This window comes from Hylobates moloch, unplaced genomic scaffold (assembly GCF_009828535.3).
Source record: "Hylobates moloch isolate HMO894 unplaced genomic scaffold, HMol_V3 SCAFFOLD_2, whole genome shotgun sequence".
Classification (NCBI taxonomy): Eukaryota; Metazoa; Chordata; class Mammalia; order Primates; family Hylobatidae; genus Hylobates; species Hylobates moloch.
In genome coordinates, this window is record NW_026652277.1 from 68245322 (window position 1) to 68268937 (window position 23616).

The 23616-nt window shown below is 45.2% G+C and overlaps 2 protein-coding genes across 2 annotated transcripts in view; one reads left to right on the forward strand and one right to left on the reverse strand.

Moving 5' to 3' along the window:
* NOA1 (nitric oxide associated 1) overlaps nt 1–11969 on the reverse strand; it is a 28897-nt gene extending 16928 nt beyond the window's left edge. Inside the window, exons 1-5 of the mRNA XM_058435722.1 lie at nt 10804–11969; nt 7893–8057; nt 7192–7397; nt 2112–2243; nt 378–494 (exon numbers count right to left, since the gene is read on the reverse strand). Coding sequence (XP_058291705.1) covers nt 378–494; nt 2112–2243; nt 7192–7397; nt 7893–8057; nt 10804–11944 — 1761 coding nt within the window. The 5' untranslated portion in view covers nt 11945–11969. The remainder of the gene's footprint in view (nt 1–377; nt 495–2111; nt 2244–7191; nt 7398–7892; nt 8058–10803) is intronic.
* A 1438-nt stretch (nt 11970–13407) lies between these two features.
* The window catches only part of POLR2B (RNA polymerase II subunit B), a 52459-nt gene continuing 42250 nt past the window's right edge, over nt 13408–23616 (forward strand). The window contains exons 1-2 of the mRNA XM_032166746.2: nt 13408–13561; nt 21060–21132. Coding sequence (XP_032022637.1) covers nt 13543–13561; nt 21060–21132 — 92 coding nt within the window. The 5' untranslated portion in view covers nt 13408–13542. The remainder of the gene's footprint in view (nt 13562–21059; nt 21133–23616) is intronic.

The following is a 23616-nucleotide window of genomic DNA, read 5'->3' on the forward strand; positions in this document are numbered from 1 at the left end:
GCTCTGTCACCCAGGCTGGAGTGCAGTGGCGCGATCTCAGCTCACTGCAGGCTCCACCGCCCGGGGTTCCGCCATTCTCCTGCCTCAGCCTCCCGAGTAGCTGGGACTACAGGCGCCTGCCACCTCGCCCGGCTAATTTTTTGTATTTTTAGTAGAGACGGGGTTTCACCGTGTTAGCCAGGATGGTCTCGATCTCCTGACCTCGTGATCTGCCCGCCTCGGCCTCCCAAAGTGCTGGGATTACAGGCGTGAGCCACCGCGCCCGGCCTCAAGATATTGTATAACAGTTCTGTACAACAAAGGCTTTAACAGAGCTATGGGACCATTCCAGTGTATACTAACCTTAACCATTCAATCATCAAGGCGTGGTGCCTTACCTGGAGTAACGTATGACCTGCATGCTTCTGATACAGAGCATCTGCCCTGTCCAAGGAGGTGATATGCACAGGAAGGATGTTGGAAGCCACGACTGTAAACCAAGCTGACTGATTTCCCTTAAGAAAGGAAGAAGTTATTTGACCTGGTGAAAAACTTGGAAAACCTGCATATTCAAGGTACAATCAACTAAAAAAAAAAAAAAACCAAAAAACAAAAACCCAATCAGACTCCCTTTATAAGTACTGGTATGGCAGTAGCTGTAAATCAAATTATTACTAAGAACAGGGGCACAATACTGAAGTAGTGCATTTCAGCAATTCATGTAAAACTATGACTTCTTTGACAGACTCCATACTATTTTTGAAAAAGTCTATTATTAAAAATTAAAAGGAAATAATATCTGCTTTAATTGTCTCTGTGTAAAGTTAGGTTTAAAATATTAACATTCTATGTGCTCTGATGAAATATATAAGGGTGCAAGCCTGGTGTGGTGGCTCATGCCTATAATCCCAGCACTTTGGAAGGCCGAGGTGGGTGAATCCCTTGAGCTCAAGTTTGAGACCAGCCTGGGAAACATGGCAAAACCCCATCTCTATAAAAAATACAAAAATTAGCTGGGTGTGGTGATGCATGCCTGTAGTCCCGACTACTTGCGGGGCTGGTGTGGGATGATCATTGGAGCCCAGGAGGTTGAGGCTACAGTGAGCCGTGACTGTACCACTGCACTCCAGTCTGGGCAACAGAGAGAGATGCTGTTTCAAAAAAAAAAAAAAAACCCAAAAACAAAAAACCAATAACCTCCCAAAACGAAATATATAAGGGTTCTAAGTGTGTAAGGCAACATTTCTAACAAAGTACGAGCAAACACAAAACCCACGAAATGTGCTATAGTAATGGCACACAGTTGTGTTGTGTTGTTGGACATATCCATATCCATGTTTCATTATCCTTTTTCTCTTCACTTCAGCAAAATGGAGAGCAATTCTACAGACACCCCAGAATCCCTAGATGCTATGTAAATGAATACCAAACAAAAAAGTATATGCATAAAAACACACATATCATGGGATACAAAGTGTGGAATTAATTTAATGCCTATAATCCTGTACCTAAAGGTTTGACTTTATCCCATGGGTTTGACTCTATCCCACAGAATAGGGATAGTATCTTGTCTTAAATGCCAAGCTGTGTGGGGTACTCAATTGAAAACCTAAGTTTTCAAGACCTAGCACTTTTTTGGGGGGATGAGGGAGTAGGGCATTTCTTTTCCCCAAGTTTTTGTTTTTTTTTTTTTGAGATGGAGTCTCGCCCTGTCACCCAGGCTGGAGTGCAGTGGTGCAATTTCAGCTCACTGCAGCCTCCATCTCCCAGGTTTAAGTGATCTTCCTGCCTCAGCCTCTCTAGTAGCTGGGATTACAAGTACGTGCCACCATGCCCAGCTAATTTTTGTATTTTTAATAGAGATGGGGTTTCACCATGTTGACCAGGCTGGTCTTGATCTCCTGGCCTCAAGTGCCTCAGCCTCCCACACTGCTGGAATTACAGGCATGAGCCACCGTGCCCAGCCATCCCCAAGTTTTCATTACACAAATTTTTAAACATAAAAACAAATTAAACCCTATACAATCATGGCTTAGTTATCAACATTTTGTCAGTCTTGTTCATATATCTGCTTCCTTAAAGTGAATCCCAATATTTTAAAATCATTTTTTAATGGTACAGACTTTCCTTACCTGCAGGAAATCTATGCGGCCTATAGCACCCAAAAACAGAACCATTCCTGGTTTAAGCACAAAAGTTCTTGGAACAATGGACTGTGTTGGCAAAACAATATTTACTTCTTTTTCTGTTAGAAGATTTAAAATCTGTGAAGCAAATGGCAGATTTTTTAGAAAATATTTTTATTGAAAATATATTATGATTTACCTGTAAAATAAAAAGTGATGAAAAATATGCCAGACTTCAGAATAAACCAAATTATGTCAGAGTTTGCTACACATCAAATTTATATAGATTCTTCCTGTCTAAATTAATTTCAATCTGATGGCTCTACCTTTGTTTTACAACTTAATCTACAGTAATGGCAAAATAACTTTATAGGTATACGAGACTTTCCTATGTCAGCAGCATTCCCTAAATGTCAAAATTAATGTGAACCTGAAAACATGTTGATTCAATACCAAGATAGAAAATATATGCTCTCCTCATCAAGACTTGTGGGCAGTAGCAATTTCCGCTTAAAGTAACGGTATATGTGACCTCATGTCCTAGTGGTAAGTATGCATGCATTAAATGCAAAACGGTCACCCCATTCTAGGAGCAAGTAAAGTGGCTGAAGAACCTCTTTCTAAATTCTGGTCTTCAATTTCCTTATTTCTCCCAAATATTCAGCAGAGAATGAGAAAAAGTTATAAATCCCCTATGCTTATAACACAGAGGATTTATAATTTATCCCTATGATTTATAATAAATCCCTTCTAAGGATGACAAGTTCCTAGAGCGACTAGAGAAAAATAGAAAAGGAAAGACAGAAGTACAAGATTCTGGAAAGATTTAAGGAGTCAAAATCTGGTTAAAAAAGAATAAAGAAGGTACAAATTGGACACAAAACTTGTAAACTTCTTTCTTAAGAATAACAAGAGGCTGGGCACGGTGGCTCACGCCCGTAATCCCAGCACTTTAGGAGGCTAAGGCGGGCAGATCACCTGAGGTCAGGAGTTCGAGACCAGCCTGACCAACATGGAGAAAGCCCATCTCTACTAAAAATACAAAAGTAGCCGGGCGCGGTGGTGCGCACCTGTAATCCCAGCTACTTGGGAGGCTGAGGCAGGAGAATCGCTTGAATCTGGGAGGTGGAGGTTGTGGTGAGCCAAGATTGCACCACTGCCCTCCAGCCTGGGCGATAGAGCAAGACTCCGTATCAAAGGAAAAAAAAAAAGAATAACAAGAAAATAAAAAATAGAAATGATACATAGAGGCTCACAAGAAAATAATAAGGGGGCTGCAAATAGTTTTCTTCATTATTTGTGTTTGAAAAGGCATATTAAAAGCCATTTGCGCCGGGCGCGGTGGCTCACGCCTGTAATCCCAGCACTTTGGGAGGCCGAGGCGGGTGGATCACGAGGTCAGGAGATCGAGACCATCCTGGCTAACACAGTGAAACCCCGTCTCTACTAAAAATACAAAAAATTAGCCGGGCGAGGTGGCGGGCGCCTGTAGTCCCAGCTACTCAGGAGGCTGAGGCAGGAGAATGGCGTGAACCCCGGGGGCGGAGCCTGCAGTGAGCGGAGATTGCGCCACTGCACTCCAGCCTGGGTGACAGAGAAATACTCCGTCTCAAAAAAAAAAAAAAAAAAAAAAAAAAAAAAAAAAAAAGCCATTTGCAGGTCAGCCACGGTGGCTCATGCCTATAATCCCAGGACTTTCAGAGACAGCGGCAGGCAGATCACTTGAGCTCAGGAGTTTTTTTCTTTTTTTGAGACGGAGTCTCGCTCTGTCGCCCAGGCTGGAGTGCAATGGTGTGATCTTGGCTCACTGCAACTTTGCCTCCCGGATTCAAGCAATTCTCCTGTCTCAGTCTCCCAAGTGGCTGAGATTACAGACGTGCGCCACCATGCTTGGCTAACTTTTGGTATTTTTAGTAGAGACGAGGTTTTGTCATGTTGGCCAGGCTGGTCTCGAACTCCTGACCTCAAGTGATCCACCTGCCTTGGTCTTCCGAAGTGCTGGGATTACAGGTATGCACCATCGTGCCCAGCTGAGCTCAGGAGTTTGAGACCAGTCTGGGCAACACGGCAAAACCTCACCTTTACGAAAAATACAAAAATTAGCTGGGGTGGCATGTGTCTGTAGTTCCCAGCTACCCCGGAGGCTGATGTGGAGGATCGCTTGAGCCAGGGAGGCAGAAGTTGCAGTGGGCCAAGATTCCACCACTGCACTCCAGCCTAGACCAGACTGGGCAACATAGCGAGGTCCTGTCTCTACAAAAACTAAACAATTAGTTGGGCATGGTGGTGTGGCCCTGTGTCCCTAGCTACTTGGGAGGCTGAGGCGGGAGAATTGGTTGAGCCCAAGTAACTTTGAAGTTACTTGATCATGCCACTGCATTCCAGCCTGGGCAACAGGGGAAACCTTGTCTCTCTCTTTTTTTTGTTAAGACAGGGTTTCACTCTGTTGCCCAGGCTGGGCTGCAGTGGCATGATCTCGGCTCACGCAACCTCTGCCTCCCAATAAGTGTATCAAGTGATTCTTGTGCCTCAGCCTCCTCAGTAGCTGGGATTACAGGCATGCACCATCATGCCCAGCTAATCTTTTGTATTTTTAGTAGAGATACAGTTTTGGCATGTTGCCCAGGCTGGTCTCAAACTCCTGGGCTCAAGCAATCCTCCCACCTCAGCCTCCCAAAGTGCTGGGACTACAGGCGTGAGGCACTGTGCCCAGCCTGAGTCTTAATACTTTCATTTCAAAACAGAGATCCTTGGTTCAGTCTGGGAAACCCTGGTTTAAGACATCAAATAAGTGTATCTGTAAACTAACAGAGAAGCAAACTACCAGTGCTGACAGACGTTTATATCTAAAAATTTGGGGTTCTCATTCTGCTGTCTGGAGTATTTTGCAAATTCTTGCCTTTCTGACACAACTATTTCATAGAGGATATATGACTGAAGTAACTGCTATGCCTGATCTAATAGCATCTGAAAGGGAAGAATTAGTCTGGGCGTGGTGGCTCCCATCCGTAATCCTAGCACTTTGGGAGGCTGAGGTGGGTGGATTACCTGAGGTGAGGGGTTTGAGACCAGCCTGGCCAACATGGCGAAACCCTGTCTCTATTAAAAATACAAAAAGTAGCCAGGTGTGGTGGCACATGCCTCTAATACCAGCTGTTCGAGAGGCTGAGGCAGGACAATCACTTGAATCCAGGTGGCAGAGGTTGCAGTGAGCCAAGATCATTGCGCCACTGCACTCCAGCCTAGGCAAGAGTCAGACTCCATCTGGGGGAGAAGAATTAGTTCATTAAGCTAAAGTGATACAATATTATTAGAAAGCAGTTCTGAACTTTTGGACTGCTAAGGAAGAAAGGATGGCATGAACAACTATTCTAGGAGAGCAATAAAAGTTAAAAGGTGTGTATGATTCAATGACAGGGGACACCAAATAGAATACAATTCTGAGAATGTAACTGTAAGTGTTCCTGATGAGGCCAAGAAAAGTACCTAAGAAACCAATGTGGTTTTGTAGGGAGATATAGAGATAATTAGAATAATCGGAAACTGGTCAGTAACCAGATTCGAAGGAAATGATTAATGAATCTGTTGTGAGGCTCTATCCTGGATGCACATTTGAGTCAATCAATGATCTGAATGAAGATCCAAACTGCAAGTATAAAAAGTAATGAGATTTAATGAATATTTAACAGAGTAAGATATAGGCTGAATTTAACAAGACAAAGTCAAAGTTACCTATGAGCCCAAAGTTGTCCATGAGCAATTGGATAAAAGAGAGGCACAGGGACAAGACAGGTGGAGTTAATGTTTTTCTTTTTTTTTTTTTTTTTTTTTTTGAGACGGAGTCTCGCTCTGTCACCCAGACTGGAGTGCAGTGGCACGATCTCAGCTGACTGCAAGCTCCGCCTTCCAGGTTCAAGCAATTCTCCTGCTTCAGCCTCCCGAGTAGCTGGGACTATAGGCACCCACCACCTCGCCTGGCTAATTTTTTGTATTTTTAGTACAGACAGGGTTTCACCGTGTTAGCCAGGATGGTCTCGATCTCCTGACCTTGTGATCCGCCTGCCTGGGCCTCCCAAAGTGCTGGGATTACAGGCATGAGCCACCGCGCCCGGTCGGAGTTAATGGTATTCTAAATCATGCTCACCTGAGAGCACTGAGTTCTCAGTGTCACACTTTAAGAACAAACATAGAAAATATTCTGAAGAGGCCTGGGCCAATGAATAGCCTGTTTCTCAGGGAGCACAGCTGTAGGAAATGAAGACAAATAATCCAGATTGTCAGCACAGTGAATGCTCAACATTTGCTGGATGAACTAATGAAAGAGAAGAAAAGGGAGGGATAGGTGAAGAAGAGATGGGACGTTACATTTTAAAATATTTCAAAGTCTGGCAAGGGAAATAGGTATTACGTTAGTCCCAGATGGCTTTGGGGAACAATGGATACATGTTACAGGGAGACTATTCAGCTCAGTACACTCAATACAAGGAGAAGGTCAAACACCCAAATGAGTTACCTTGGAAGGTGACATGACACAGTTTCAGCTAATGGTGAGTCACTCCTTTCAGTTCAAGATGGAGGACCCCTTGATGGATATGTTATAGAGGTAATTCAAGCAGGGACTAGGGAGTTGGACTCCAGTGATATTTATGTGTTTTTCCAACCTCAAAACCTAGGCTTCTGTAAATGTTTCCCTAATCAAGGTAACAATCACAGTGATAAAATAAGTTGGTTGTCAGCAATGAAGTCTATCAAATGGAACAGAGAACTTGATGGCATACAGATTCACCCCCTAAACAGCTTTTATGAATGAATCAGAACTGAGTCTAAAATGGAATTATACTTCTTTTCCTGTTTTCTGCCAATTAAGACAGCAGTACTTGTGCAATTGAAAGTAAATGTTTCAGAGGCTGATATGACTAGTAATAAAACTCCAGTTTCCTGTTTAGCTGGCTCTACATGCATTACACTCTTTCTCTATTGCAATTCCCCTGTCTTGATAAATTGGCTGTATCTGGGCAGCAGGCAATATAAACCTATTAAAAAGGAAAAAGAAAGTAAATGTTTCTAAAAGAAACCAAATACATACACAATTTTCTTTTGTAATTCCAGGGGTGTCATAAAACCAGTGGGCATCTTTCACATCTTGTGCAGTCAATTCTACTTGTTTGGTGGATTTGTGTGTACCCGTAACAGGTTCATTTTCCATGTCAAAGGCAAGTGAATCAGCATCAAACTCAAAGGGAATGTTATCCTTCTGTTCTTCTGAATAGAAGAATGTCCTTCCAACTCTTCCTAGAACAAGTTATAGTAAGGTTATTAGTCACTCCTTTAATACTTTTAACTGCAGACATAATTTTTATGTTTCCCTCAAACAAGTTACTAAGATTACAGTGTAGGGAAGTGAGACCATAATGATACTTTTGCTTTTTTTTTCCAAAAAGCTGTGGGAGTCAAACTCTTGCAATAATCAAGCGTGTGGCTGGCTGTGTACATGGAGTGGCGGGGGCGAGGGTGTGTGGAAATCAGACTGTTTTAAAGAAAGGCTGAAAAGATATACCAAGGAAAGACAGACAACCTAATCTAAAGCTGCTGCATGGAGTAAAAACTTTTACTACCTGTACTGCTCTGGGTTTCCAAACAGTAGCCTTATCGCTAAAGGGCCTCTTGTTGCAGAATAAGGAAGGCAGCCCACAAAAACTGGCTAGCCTTGGACAGCTGTATTTCAGGCTGCTTAACAAAGAATTTTAGCATAGTACCAACAAGGGTTTTCCCGTAGAGGATGCTTACCTACGACATAACCATGCTTTTTGAGGACATTAAGCTGATTTTGTTCTTGCTCACTAAGATCTTCTTCAGCTTGAGTTGAATCTTTTTTAAGTCTTTGATGCCTTTTAAACATTCTGTAAGGAGTTGGGTTGCAAATAGGAAACTTCAGAAGGTTTAATGTAGTACCTGAAATACACAGAATAAACGCATCTTTAGAAAAGGGAATAAGGGGGAAGAAAATGAACATTTTTTTTTTTTTTTTTTTTTGAGACGGAGTCTCGCTCTGTCGCCCTGGCTGGAGTGCAGTGGCGCGATCTCGGCTCACTGCAAGCTCCGCCTCCCGGGTTCACGCCATTCTCCTGCCTCAGCCCCTCCGAGTAGCTGGGACTACAGGCGCCCACCACCACGCCCGGCTAATTTTTTGTATTTTTAGTAGAGACGGGGTTTCACTGTGGTCTCGATCTCCTGACCTCGTGATCCGCCCGCCTCGGCCTCCCAAAGTGCTGGGATTACAAGCGTGAGCCACCGCGCCCGGCGAAAATGAACATTTTTGAGGATCTACACTGTGTTGGTTACTGTAATAAAATATAAAATTACTGCCACTTTACCAATGAGGAAATAGGTTAAGAGATTAGCTCACAGGGGAAACCAGAATTAGAATCCAAAATCTGTAGGCCCGATTTCTTTCCATTTTTATCACATTACCATTCAGTATAAAAGTAATTTTTGTGTAAAATTCAAAGTGCAAGACAGAGAAGAGCAGCTTACTAAATGAAACTTTGGTTTCAAGGGAACAAATGGGGCAGTCAGTTTTGTCAACTTAAATTTAAACCTGGCTGAGCGTAGTGGCTCACACCTGTAATCCCAGCACTTTGGGAGGCCCAGGCGGGTGAATCACTTGAGGTCAGGAGTTCGAGACCTGCCTTGCCAACATGGTGAAACCCTGTCTCTACTAAAAATACAAAAAATTAGCTGGGTGTGGTGGTGCACGCTTGTAGTCCAGCTACTTGGGAGGCCAAGGCAGGAGAATCGCTTGAACCTAGGAGGTGAGGGTTGCCTTGAGGCGAGATCACACCACTGCACTCCAACCTGGGTGACAGAGTGAGACTCTGTCTCAAAAAAAAAAAAAAAAAAAAAAATTTTAAACCATAGAAGGACTCATTTTCCAATTACAGAAGTCCGTTCTTGTTTTTGAGCCAGCGTCTTGCTCTGCTGCCCAGGCTGGAGTGCAGTCGTGCGATCTTGGCCGAGCCTCCCAGGTTCAAGTGATTTTCCACCCTCAGCCTCCTGAGTAGCTGGGATTACAGGCACCAGCTACCACACCCGGCTAAGTTTTGTATTTTTAGTAGACACAGGAGTTTCGCCATGTTGGCAGGTTGGTCTGGTCTGGAACTCCTGACCTCAGGTGATCTGCCCACCTTGGCCTCCCAAAGTGCTCGGATTACAGGTGTGACCCTCTGCACCTGGCCACAGAAGTTTCTTAAAGTCACAAGACTAACACTTCTGTGTTTTTGGGTCTCAATCTGTTGTCCAGGCTGGATTGGAGTGCAGTGGCCCAATTAGGGCTCATGGCCACCTCAACCTTCCAGGCTCAGGTGATTCTCCTACCTCAACCTCCTGAGTAGCTGGGACTACAGGCACGCACCACCAAGCCTGACTACTTTTTGTATTTTTAGTAGCAACAGGGTTTCACCATGTTGCCCAGGCTGGTCCTGAACTCCTAAGCTCAATCTGCCCACCTTGGCCTCCCAAAGTGCTAGAATTACAGATGTGAGCCACTGAGCCTGGCAAAGCCACACATCAAATTGCACTAATGGGCCGGGAGCGGTGGCTCACACCTGTAATCCCAGCACTTTGGGAGGACGAGGTGGGCAGATCACGTGAGGTCAGGAGTTGCAGACCTGCCTGGCCAACATGGTGAAACCCTGTCTCTACCAAAGATACAAAAATTAGCTGGGCATGGTGGTGCTTGCTTGTGATCCCAGGGCTTTGTGAGGCCAAGGCGGGCAGATCGCCTGAGGCCAGGAGTTCCAGACCAGCCTGGCCAACATGGTGAAGCCCCATCTCTACTAAAAATACAAAAATTAGGCCAGGCACGGTGGCTCACGCCTGTAATCCTAGCACTTTGGGATGCTGAGGCGGGCGGATCACGAGGTCAGGAGTTTGAGACCAGCCTGACCAACGTGGTGAAACCCTGTCTCTACTAAAAATACAAGAATTAGCTGGGCATAGTGGCGTGCGCCTGTAATCCCAGCTACTCAGGAGGCTGAGGGAGGAGAATCGCTTGAACCCGGGAGGCGGAGGTTGCAGTGAGCCACTGCACTCCGGCCTGGGCGACAGAGCAAGACTCCATCTCAAAGAAACAAAACAAAACAAACACAAAAATTAGCTTGGTGTGGTGGCGCATGCCTCGAATCCCAGCTACTCGGGAGGCTGAGGCAGGAGAATCACTTGAACCCGGGAGGCGGAGGTTGCAATGAGCCGAGATCACGCCACTGCACTCCAGTCTGGGCGACAGAGTGAGACTCTGTCTCCAAAACAAAACAAACAAACAAACAAAACACAAATTTCACTAGGTTCAGACAGTAGAAAGGACGCACACTTTCTGGAACAATATACAAAGAAGTTACAAAGCAGATCTCCAGAACAGGAACTGTGCTTTGTTCCCTGGTCTATCTCCAGTACTTAGTGACTGGGAACAGACGTGCTCCATAAACACTTCCATTAGAAAATTACCACAACACATCCTCAATTTTCCCTAGCAGTAAGCTGACACAGAAGAGAGGTGTGACCAGAGTGGGGAGAGAATTTGTAAACGGAAGGGTACAGGCAGCCCGTAGTGGACATTAAGGGAGGATGTACTCGGTGCCTTGGCCAGGACCAGACGTCCACCTTGCCAGAAAACGAAGAGGGCGAGCCTCCTAAAACTCACCCGGCCAAGGGGAGATGGTGGCTCTGTCGATGGCCTCGGAGCCCTTGGCAGTGCAGTAATCGGACTCCAGGAGCGTGTTAAAGAGAGTGGATTTGCCGGCGTTGGTGGCGCCCACTAAGTAGACGTCCCCACGGTAGCGCCAGGAGCGCTGAAGGGCAGAGATCAACTCTTCCACTCCATAGCCGGTCTTGGCGCTGATCAGCCGCACGTCCCTGACCACCGTGCGGGACCAGTTCGGCGGATTCGAATTCTCCCCGTCCTGTGGCTCGTCCTTGACGGGGCGCTGTGGCCCTTGGTGGCCAGGGGCCAGCAGAAGCCCGGCGCGGGCACAGTCCTCCCACAGTCGCTCCCGCAGCCTCTGCCGGTAGCCAGGAGCATCCTGGGGCAGGAGGTCCACTTTGTTTCCCAGCACGATCAGCTGCTTGGGGCCCACCAGCGCGGGCAAGTCGGGCAGCAGGGCGTCGGGCAGGTCCAGCAGGTCCACCATGTAGAGCACCAGAGAGGGCCCGGGCCGCCACAACGCGGCGCTCACCAGCTCCAGGTACTGCTCGCGGCTCACCTGCAGGCGTAGAGCGCGCCGGTGGTGCACCAGCAGCCAGCAGCGCTGGCACACGGTCCGCGCCAGCCCGCCGTCTGCCTCCGCCGTGCGGAGGAACTTCTCTCGGGGCAGGTAGCCGGGCACGCCGGGGTCCTGGCACTGCAGCTCTGCCCCGCAGCCCGAGCAGTTCACACCGCTGGGCGGCACTGCCGGGTCCGGGTGCCCCACGACCGGGTGCTCCCGGGGCCTGGCCCGTAGGTTTTGCTGTCGCCGCTCCTTCCGCCGCTGCTGCCTCTGTCGTTCCTCCTCCTGCTGTTGCTGGAGCTCCTGCAGCTGCTTTTCGCGGGTGGGTTCCGCCTCCGGCTCCAGGATGTACTCCGGAAACAGAAAACGCTCTTGCGTGTCAGCACCTTCTCCAAAGCCCTTCGTGTCCACGGGGTCATGAGGAAGCTCGCGTCCCAGACTCGATGAGTGCTGGAAGGAGGAGGCGGCAGCGCACCTCCTCCCCAGGAGCGGCTCCCGGAGGCCATGGCGCGCTGCCGTGGGAGCGGATCCACGAAGGAAAATGCTCAGCAGCCTGAACGGTAGGCGAGCGGGCAGCATGAGGAAGTAGCTCCAGGGAAAGGGGCGGAGCCACAAGCGCGCACGCGCACTAGGGCCCGAGGCGCGCATTTGACCCAAGTCGAAAGCGCGTGGGTACTTGGGAGCTGTCCTGGTTCGTTTTGCGTCTAATCCCGTGAGTTCTCGCGATTTAAGCTCTGAGAGTGAGAACCTACTTAAAGCTATGGCAAAGGCACGGGAGGATTGAGCTAGGTTGGCAGAAAAGAGCAGTGAGTGTTTTGGGTTTTTTCACTTTCAGGTTTAACGCCTCACTGCTAGCACAAGCCGCCCTTATAAATCACACTTAAAAAGGAGCTTCCGGGGCCGGGCGCGGTGGCTCACGCCTGTAATCCCAGCACTTTGGGAGGCCGAGGCGGGCGGATCATGAGGTCAGGAGATCGAGACCATCCTGGCTTACACGGCGAAACCCCCCACTGTCTACTAAAAATACAAAAAATTAGCCGGGCGTGGTGGCGGGCGCCTGTAGTCCCAGCTACTCGGGAGGCTGAGGCAGGAGAATGGCGTGAACGCGGGAGGCGGGGGTTGCAGTGAGCCGAGATCGCGCCACTGCACTCCAGCCTGGGCGACAGAGCGAGCCTCTGTCTCAAACAAAACAAAACAAAACAAAACAAAAACAAAGTAAAAAGGAGCTTCCGGCCAGGCGCGTGGCTCACGCCTCTAATCCCAGCACTTTGGGAGGCAGGTCACGTGACGACTGGCCAACTGGTGAAACCCCTCTTATACAATAAAAATTGGCCCGGGGTCACCTTGTAATCACGCTTTGGAGGCCGAGGGGTGGATCACGCAGGTCAGGGGATCGAAACACGGTGAAACCCGCCTCTATAAAATAAAAAAAATTACCCGGGGTGGTGGGGGGCTGTCCAGTCGGCGAGGGTGAGGCAGAGAAAGGGTGAACCGGAGGTGGGCTGCAATGACCGAACCCACTGCCCTCACCTGGGGACCAGGAAGAGCTCCGTTCAAAAAAAAAAAATTACCGGGCGGTGGTTGGGAGGCCGGGGCAGGAGAATCGCTTGAACCCGGGAGACGGAGGTTGCAGTGAGCCGAGATCGCTCCACTGCACTCCAGCCTGGGCAACAGAGCGAGACTCCATTTCAAAAAATAATAAATAAATAAAAATAAAAAATAGCTTCGTGTTTTGGTCCTTATAAAGGCAAATACATTGAGTATCCCAACGTCGCGGATTCACAGAACGAACACTTTTGAATAATAAGTATACTTGGTTTTGTTTTCAAGTGTCGTTATTTGTGCAACAACATTGAAAAAAAAAGCAGAAATAAAACATTGACGGGACGGATACGACCGCAGATTGCGGGAGCTGTCCTCTCAATCAGCCCGGCAGCGGCGGCCCACAATTTGCGCATGTGCAACCCTAACCCTGGCCCAAGCTTGACCTACAATTTGCGCAGGCGCAGATCCTAACTTTGGCGTCCCTGTGGGCGGCCTTTGGTGTGAGACGCATAGTATTCTGGGAACGTCGGAGACGGAAGTTACTTGGTCTTCAGTTCCCGGCGCTGGTGGCTTCTGGGCGCTTTTTGTCTTTTTGATTTCAAGAGTTAGGAGCTCGGGAACCGTTTGGCAATATGTACGACGCGGATGAGGGTAGGTGAACGCTCAAAACACACGCCGCGGCGGTCCATTTAAGCAGGGAAGCGTGGGGAAATGATTGGATTGGGGATTTGGGGCCTTCCCACGCGCCGGCTGCACAGTCCCCAGCCTTGTTCCCACACTTTCCAGGCCGGGAACGAAACTGGGGTAGGGAGAGGCGGAGGGTGCAGGGAACATAGCGTTAATGTTCCAGGTTACGTTCACTGCTGCTCTCTGCTCTTTCTCGTTCCGTTAGATCTGATCCTCGCCGTGCAGAACCGTAAGATAAATTACGTTTTGAATTTGAAGCAAAGGGCACCCTTTAAACATTTTCCTTAAAGCCACAGTCAACTGAACGAATAGCTCAATTGTTGAGTGTCAGCCTGTGTCAGGCAGTGTGGAAGGCCCTGGAAATACACCGGGACAGAATATTGGGGGTTGGGGGTGGGGATGGCGGGGGGGACTCGGTTTAGTCTGACATTTCTTTTTTTTTTTTTTTTTTTTGAGACGGAGTCTTTCTCTGTCCCCCAGGCTGGAGTGCGGTGGCGCGATCTCGGCTCACCGCAATCTCCACCTCCTGGGTTCACGCCATTCTCCTGCCTCAGCCTCCCGAGTAGCTGGGACCACAGGCGCCCGCCAACACGCCCGGCTAATTTTTTTGTATTTTTTAGTAGAGACGGGGTTTCACCGTGTTAGCCAGGATGGTCTCGATCTCCTGACCTCGTGATCCACCCTCCTCGGCCTCCCAAAGTGCTGGGATTACAGGCTTGAGCCACCGCGCCCGGCCTAGTCTGACATTTCTTCATGCTGTTTCTAAGTCAAAACAAATTGTCTTAAAGGATGGCTTTTAAACTTCCTCTTCTCACAATGTCACAGTTCTCAGATGATACGTATTCTGCTGCACTGGGCCAATGTATAATATCTGTTTCTTTGCGCATATGGAATTCTTAGTAGTGGCCGAGCACGGTGGCTCCTGTCAGCACTTTGGGAGGCCGAGACGTGCAGATCGCTTGAGACCAGCCTGACCAACATGGGGAAATCCTGTATCTACTAAAAATACAAAAATTAGCCTAGTGTGATGGCGTGCGCCTGTAATCCCAGCTACTTGGGAGGCTGAGGCCGGACGATCGCTTGAGCCCAGGAGGCGGAGGTTGCAGTGAGCTGAGATCGCGCCACTGCACCACAGCCTGAGTGACAGAGTTAGACTCTGTCTCAAAAAAAAAAAAAAGAAAGAGAATTCTTAGTTGAGTCTAGTGTATTTTCGTAGCCGCCTTTTCCATTCTCCATATCTGCTAATTCAAACCTTATTTTCTTCTATCTCTCAATTCCTTGGCCACTCCTTACATCTCCTCTCTTTATTCTCTCAGCTACTTCTGATAAATCAGATGGAAAAAATTGAAGCAAAAGCTTAATTTTTCTATTTCTTATAGAGAGGGGGTCTCCCATGTTGCCCAGGCTGGTCTCAAACTCCTGAGGTCAAACCATCTGCCTGTCTCAGCCTCCCAGAGTGCTGGGATTATAAGCATGAGCCAATGTGCCCAGCCAAAAGCTTAAATTTTTAAAGCTGTTTAAACTTCTGTCTCATTTATATCTTGTGTGCTAGAAATTTATTAGCATCATTATATTCCTTGTTCTTTTTAACTACTATCTCAGTAGAAGAAAAATTCGAAAAAAATATTTTTAAGGCATAATTTTTGGCTGGGTAGTAATATATTCTCATAGCTCACAAGCCAGAAAATTTAAAAATGTTAAAGTGGGGTGGCTGGTGCAGTGGCTCACGCCTGTTATCCCAGCATTTTGGGAGTCTGAGGCGGGTGGATCGCTTGAGCTCAGGAGTTCGAGACCAGCCTGGGCAACATGGGAGACCCCCTCTCTATAAGAAATAGAAAAATTAGCTGGGCGTGGTCGTGCTCACCTATAGTCCCAGCTACTTGGGGGGCTGAGGCTGGAGGATCGCTTGAGCCTGGGAAGTTGACACCGCTGTGAGCCGAGAACAAAGTGAGACCTTGTCTCAAAAATAACAAGTTAAAGTGTCACGTCTCCTTCTTACCCACCATCTGCCCAGTTTGAACTCTCCACAGTGGATAACTACAGTTATAATAGGTTCTTATCACTCCACAGTTTCTTTTTTTTTTTGACGGTCATGCTCTGTTGCCCAGGCTTGAGTGCAGTGGCTCAATCTCGGCTCACTGTAACCTCCGTCTCCCAGGTTCAAGCAGTTCTCCTGCCTCAGCCTCCCGAGTAGCTGAGATTACAGGCATACACCACCGTGCCTAGCTAATTTTAGTATTTTTAGAAGAGGCAGAGTTTCTCCACGTTGGCCAGGCTGATCTCAAACTCCTGACCTCAGGTGATTCACTTGCCTCGGCCTCCCAAAGTGCTGGGATTGCAGGTGTGAGCCTCCACGCCCAGCCTCCACAATTTCTTTATGCATATTTAAGCAAATATAAATGGGATTTTCTTTTTTTTTAAAGACAGAAAGTAATACTCACACTTTCCTCCACTTTTAGATTTTGCTTAATGTGTCTAGGAGATTTTCGTATCAGTACACAGAAAGCATCACCCCCCCACTTCGCCCCCACCCCCAGTTACTTAGTTTGTGTGGATGTACCATAACTTAAGTAGTCTTTTGATGGATATTTGGTTTATTTCTAGTCCTTTTCGGGTTCAAACAGTGCTGTAAATGAATAATCTTGTACCTATAATTTGCCCAAGTATGTCTGTGGGATACATTTCTAGATATAAAATTGTCAGGTCAAATGATACGCACCTTTAACATTTTGCTAGATGATGCCAAGTGACCACCATAGTGGTGATTGTACTAATTTTGCATTCATATTAGCAATGTATAATGATCCTGTGGAAAAAGAGAGTTTATCAGAGTTGCTTTAGCAGTGAACCTACATTTTGTTCTTGCCCGTGTCCTCTGAAATGTTTATTAGATGATGTCCTCATCAGTTTTCAGTCACTATGTGAAAATGTCAGATTTCTGTCATCCACATGGAAACAAGTTAAACTCTTTCCATTATTACCTTTTCTTCTAGTATTTTACCTTTCTCCTTTCATTCACAGCCAAACTTATAAAAATAATAAGCTGTCCTTGTTTCTAATTTTCATCTTTCATGTGCTTTTCAACTGATTATAGTATGTTTCTACTCATGCTACTACATTAAGATAGCTCTGAGATTGACAGCGACTTCTCAACTGATAAATGAGATGGATATTTAAAAAATCTTATCTAAACCCTGTGGTCTTCAAAACTGTTGATGACATCTTCCCGGAAACTCACTCAGCTTTCTAGCCACATCACTTTCACTTGATTCTTCTTATCTGACTTTTGTTCTCATTTTCTTTCCTGTTCACATGCTCCTTGGGTGATCTCATCCATTTTCCATTGTTTCAGTTACCATCTGTATGTGGATACCTTCTGAATGTGTATACTTCTAGTTTAAAGTCTCTGGTATCTAACTGCCACTAGCCAACTAGGATATCTCTCAGGCTGCTTAACCTTGTCAACTGCCCAAACTGAGCTAATTATTTTCTTTTGCTATTCCCCTGTCAAAGCCACTGCCTCCTGTGTTCTCTGTCTCGGTGAAGGGCACATTTGGCCCTCTGTATCTGTAGGTTTCACATCTGTATATTCAATTAACCTTGGATTGAAAATATTAAAAAGCTTGAGGCCAGGAATTTGAGACCAGCCTGGGCAACAAAGGGAGACCTCATCTCTCCAAAAAAAATTTAAAAATTAGCTGGGCATGGTGGCATGCGCCTGTGATCCCAGCTACTTGGGATACTGAGGTAGGAGGACTGCTTGAGCCCTAAGAGTTTGAGGCTACAGTGAGCTGTGATCACACCACTCACTGCACTTCAGCCTGGGTAACAGCAAGGCCCTGTCTCAAAAAACAAAAAAGAGAATATTAAAAAAAATTGTGTCCTTGTAAAAATGTACAGACTTTTTTTCTTGCCATTATTCCATAAACATTGCAAGTAAACAACTATTTATATAGCATTTACACTGTATTAGGTATTGTAAATAATCTAGAGATAATTTAAAGGATACAGGAGGATGTGCCTAGGGTATAACAGTGCCATTTCATGTCAGGGACTTAAGCATGTGTGTTTTGGTATCTATAGGAGTTCCTGAAACCAGTCTCCTATGGACACTGAGGTACAACTGTGGTACCCTCTGTTGTTGAAACCAAAAGCCTGGGCATCATTTTTGACTCCTCTCTTTCACCTCTATATCTAATCAGTCACCAAGCCCTGTTCGTTCTGTCTCCTAAATACGTCAAATCTGGTCACTTCTCTATCCCCTCCACCATCATTCTAATTCATGTTGCTGCCATCCCCTGCCTAGATTACTCCTAACTGATTTGTGTACTTCCAATCCACTCTCCACACTGGCCATAGGATCTTTCAGAAATGAAAATCTGACCTAGCCACAACCCTGCTAAACTCAAATCTCTTGGTAAAGGCCAAACTCTTCTTATTCCACTTTCAACTTCACACTCTGTGCTTCCGCTACATTGGCCTTCTGTCATTCTTTGTATATGCCATCCTATCTTGCATAATGGGGTCTTTTGCACAATTTGTTTTTTTTCTATTTGATAGGGTTCTTTCTTGACTCCTCTTGCCTTTGTCCCTTCCTTTTGCCTGATTACTCCTGTTTATAACACGAGGTCTCTGCTCAGGTTTTTTTTTTTTTTTTTTTTTTTGAGATGGAGTTTCCCTTTGTCCCCCAGGCTGGAGTGCAATGGTGCGATCTCGGCTCACTGCAACCTCCGCCTCCCAGGTTCAAGTGATTCTTCGCCTCAGCCTCCTTAGTAGCTGGGATTACAGACATGTGCCACCATGCCCCTCTAATTTTTGTATTTTTAGTAGAGATGGGGTTTCACCATGCTGGCCAGGCTGCTCCCAAACCCCTGGCCTTGTGATCCACCTGCCTCGGGTTCCCAAAGTGCTGGGATCACAAGCGTGAGCCACTGCGCCCGGCCAGCTTTTTAAAGAAAATTTTAGAGGCGGGGGGCTCGCTTTGTAGCTCAGGCTGGTCTCGAACTCCTGGGTTCAAGTGATGCTGCTGCCTTGGCCTTCCAGTGGTGGGATTACTGACATGAGCCACTGCACCTGGCCTCTGCCCAGCTTTTGGGAAGTCTTCCCTAACCTCTTCAGATCTTTGTCAGGAATATTCATATCACTTTTTTTTTTTTTTTTGAGACAGGGTTCCACTCTGTCACCCAGGCTGGAGTGCAGTGGTGTGATCTCGGCTCACTGCAATCTCCACCTTCTGGGTTCAAGCGATTCTCCTGCCTTAGCCTTCGTAGTAGCTGGGACTACAGGCAGGTGCCACCATGCCTGACTGATTTTTATATTTTTAGTAGAGATGGGTTTTCTCCATGTTGGCCAGGCTGGTCTCGAACTCCTGGTCTCAAGTGATCTGCCTGCCTCGGCCTCCCAAAGTGTTGGGATTATAGGTGTGAGCCAGTGCGCCCAGCCTCAAAAAAAATTTGATGAATGGATGAATAAATGAGTCTCCTTCATGGGTTCATTTTCCTTCATATGACACTTAAAGGTGTTCCCAGATATCCTGCCTTCAGTCTTCCTTCTCTGTGTATAATCTCATTTTTCTCCCACCCATTTGTTAATGATTCCAACGCTGTACCTTTTTTTTCAAATTTTAAAACGTTTATTTTATTGACACATAATAAATACACATTTGTTATATGCCAGTGTATATCTATTATGTGTCACATGTTCTTTGTCTATAATTTAGACTCTTCATTTGAGTTTATATTCACATATGTGTGCCTACTAGAAGTATTTGAAGTATATGTGATCTATAGATATCTCTAAAGCCGATCTCATCATTACCTCTCCTTTTTCCACCATCGTACTTGCTTCTCCTGTATGGCAGTGATGTTAACTTTTAATCTCTCATCAAAGCTAGAAATCTCTGAGCTATTATACATAGCTTTGTCTTTCTTACCCTTCCCCCAGGTGTAGGGATTAATAATTCCAGTCCATTTAAGAAGGATTTATTAAAAATTTATTTTGTATATGTATCAAATTTTGAACCCAGAGCTCCTAAATTTTACAGGCTATATGTGTGTACATTAGAATAAAAGCCAAAAATACAGCACGCTTATTCTTTCACTTAAGAAGATAGGACTAATATTAGAGGACCAATGCACACTAATTTTTTTTTGAATGCATATTTAAATTACTGTTGCATAACTACCCTAAAATTTAGCTACTTAAAAAATTACTTTGTTATGTTCATGGATACTGTGGGTTAGGATTTTGGACAGGGCATAGCAGGCATGACTTGCCTGTGTTCCACTGTGACTCTGGTTCATTTGGGAAGACATTAAGGCCGAGTGTTGACAGCTGGGTGAGAGATGATCTGTAGTGTTGACTCTCATGTCTGACATGAGACATTAGCCTAGGAGGACTCAAGGACTAAAATTGCTAATGGAGCATCTGTAAGTGGCCTCTACTTATGGTTCGGGCTTTCTCAGAATGTAGCAGCCTCAGAATAGTGTATGACTTTAAAAAAAAAATTTTTTTTTTTTTTTAATTTTTGAGACAGAGTCTCGCTCTGTTGCCCAGGCTGGAGTGCAGTGGCACAATCTCAGCTCCCTGCAACCTCTGTCTCCTGGGTTCAAGCAATTCTCTTGCCTCAGCCTCCTGAGTAGCTGGGATTACAGGCATGTGCCACCATGCCTGGCTAATTTTTGTATTTTTTAGTAGAGACAGGGTTTTGCCATATTGGCCTGGCTGGTCTCGAACTCCTGACCTCAGGTGATCTACCCACCTTGGCCTCCCAAAGTGCTAGGATTACAGGCCTGAGCCACCCCTACTTTTTAATGACAGCTCAGGGCTCCAGAAGGAAGTGTTTTAGCGAACATGACGAAACTTCGTTGCCTTTTCTGACCTGGCTTCTGAAGTCATACAGCATTGCTTCAGCTGCATTCTCTTAAGTTACAGGAGAGTCAAAATCTACCTGATTCAAGGAGAGGGTGCATAGACCACTATATGTGATGATAGGAGTGTCAAGATCACATTATAGAAGACCATGTCGGATGGGAGATACGCTTGTGGCCATCTTTGGAAAATGCAGTCTTTCATACCTATACATGGATGAAATGTTGCTATAATAGATTGCCCCACCTTAGGGTATTGCCCAGTTGTTGGAATCCTTCCATGGCTCTGCCCCCTTACCCTGTTCTCTGACTCTGGTGTCTGAAAATCTTGCTGGTCAATAAAATGGAAAACTTAACATTCATACAACTTACATTGAACCTTTCTAATAAACCTCTTTTTATATTGGAAGAATACCTGTGTGACATAGACATAAATTATTTTATTAATGTAATTGAAATTTTAGAAAAGTGGGGTGAAAGCATTACATATTCAGCAGAAAGTAAATATGTTTCTGCTACTTAAAGTCATAGGAGCAAGATGTTAACTAAGTGACATCTCATTGCAAATGAGTACAATATTTTTATTTTTACAGATATGCAATATGATGAGGATGATGATGAAATCACCCCGGATTTGTGGCAAGAAGCATGCTGGATTGTAATCAGGTAACTTTGGACCAAACTGAATTAGCCTGAAAAGGCACTGTAGATTTTCTGCTTATTCTTCTTGAGCAATAGCTCTTCTATATAAATATGCTACATAAGAGTAGTTATTTTATTTATATATTTAACATTTTAAGTATTTCAGACCTAAAAGTTACACAAAGAATTCATTTAATCACTTTAACCAGAGTCCGAAAATGTTACCCTGTACTACATTTCTTTGTCTTTTTCTCTTTTTGTACATATTTTTTTTTTCTGAAACATGTGAGAGTAACTTGCATATCATTTGACCCTGGGAGGCTGAGGCTACAGTGAGCCAAGATCGCACCGCCGCACTCCAGTCTTGGTGACAGAGTGAGACCTTGTTTCCAAAAAAAAAAAAAAAAAGAATAACTGCAGACTTAAGGACATTCTTTTACATAATCACCATTATGGTGATTTTATTTAATCTATAGACCTTACCCACATTTTGCCAGTTGTCCCACTGGTGTTTATAGCAAAATAAAAATTTTTCTGATCCTGGATCCAACCGAGGATTACATACTGGATTTACTTGTCATGGCATATTCTTTTGTTTCCTTTAATCTCGAACAGTTCCTCAGTGTGTTTGTTCTTCTTTTTTTTACCTTGACATTTTTGAAGAATATGGGCCAGTTACTTTTTAGGATGCCTTTCAGTTTAGGTTTGTCTGATATTTCTCATAATTAGATTCAGATGATTACTTTTGGCAGAAGTGACATAGTCTCAGTGCATCATGTCAGGAGGCATGTTTGTTTCATTACTAGTAATGTTAATTTGATTGCTTAATTTTCTTGTTGTTTTAAATGGACAAAGTTAAAATTGGTTCTATTTCATTCCGAATTCCCATCCAATTCTAAGTGTAACTAAATGTAATAAAATTGCGAGAAGCCTTGTATAGGTAAGAAAAGTAACTTATAAGTGATAAAGTAACATCCCGTAACCTTAGGATGTTAAAGGCTTATAACTCTTCTCTCATCCCCTGACAGCTGTTTTATATACAATAACATGATGAATGCCTCTCTGAGCCCCATCAGCTCCAAGGTGCATGTCCTTTTGGTCAACATTCTCTCTTTTCAAAGAACACATGCTTCCGACATTCTGCCATTTGTATTTGGAGTATAACTGAATAACCTTTCTTGAATATTGTTTTGTGAAAAAGATATTGATTCGCCTGTAATCCCAGCACTTTGGGATGCTGAGGCAGTCAGATCACTTGAGATCAGGAGTTGGAGACCAGCCTGGCCAACAGTGAAGCTCCGTCTTTACTAAAAAATACAAAAATTAGATGGGTGTGGTGGCGCATGCCTGTAATCCCAGCTACTTAGGAGACTGAGGCAGGAGAATCGCCTGAACTTGGGAGGCAGAGTTTGCAGTTAGCTGAGGTGATGTCACTGCACTCGAGTCTGGGTGGCAGAGCGAGACTCAAAAAAAAAAAAAAAAAAAGATGTTGATTCAGCATGTTATCCAGAATCTTACAAACAAAAGTATTGAAAGCCAGGTGCTGTGGTGTGTGCCTATATAGTCCCAGCTACCTGGGAGGCTGAGGCAGAAGGAACCCTTGAGCTCAGGAGTTTGAGTGTTGCCTGGGTAACATAGTGAGACCTTGTTTCTAAAAATAAATAATTAAAAAATAGATATTGAGTTTTTGGGATATAAGTATATATTTTTCCATAAGGAGTTGGGGGTGAGGATGGGAGCTGTGTTTCTGGTGGCAGGGTTTGGGGAAGGGGCCGGGGCGGCAGTTGCCATGTTTGGTTGCAAAGGTAGCAAGAAGCCCCTGAAACAGCCCAAGAAGCAGGCCAAGGAGATGGATGAGGAAGATACAGCTTTCAAGCAGAAACAAAAAGAGGAGCAGAAAAAGCTTTAAAACCGAAGGCTGTGGGGAAAGGGCCCCTGGCCACAGGTAGAATTAAATTTGACAAAAAGGGTTGGCGAGGTGGCTCGCGCCTGCCCGTAATCCCAACACGTTGGGAGGCCGAGGCCGGTGGATCACTTGAGCTCAGGAGTTTGAGACCAGCCTGTGCAACATAGCCAGACCCTGTCTCTCTCTCTTTTTTTTTTTTTTTTTAAAGAAAGCAAAAAAGAGAAATCTGGCAAAAAGTCAGCTTTTCATTGTGCCTGAGGTGATGGTGACCTTTGATTCCATTGTATTTAAACATCTGTATTCCCTGCCATAATATCTTTTGCCACCTATAGCTAGAATGAAGCATTGTCTTGGAGCCATTTAAGAGTAAACTTTTGTAAACACAAAAAATAAAACAAATTGGCTGTAGAAGACTAAACTTTATTGAGACAGTTACATCTTCTGTGATGTTTGGGTGTTAAACACCAAGAGATATTTTATTAGGAAACAATAACCAGGTAGATGTTCTGTGGAGTGTGCCTATATTCTACATTCTCCCGGTAGAAAAAATATTTTATCTTAGATGAAAAGAAGTTGTTTTCAACATATGTGGTAGATTGCTC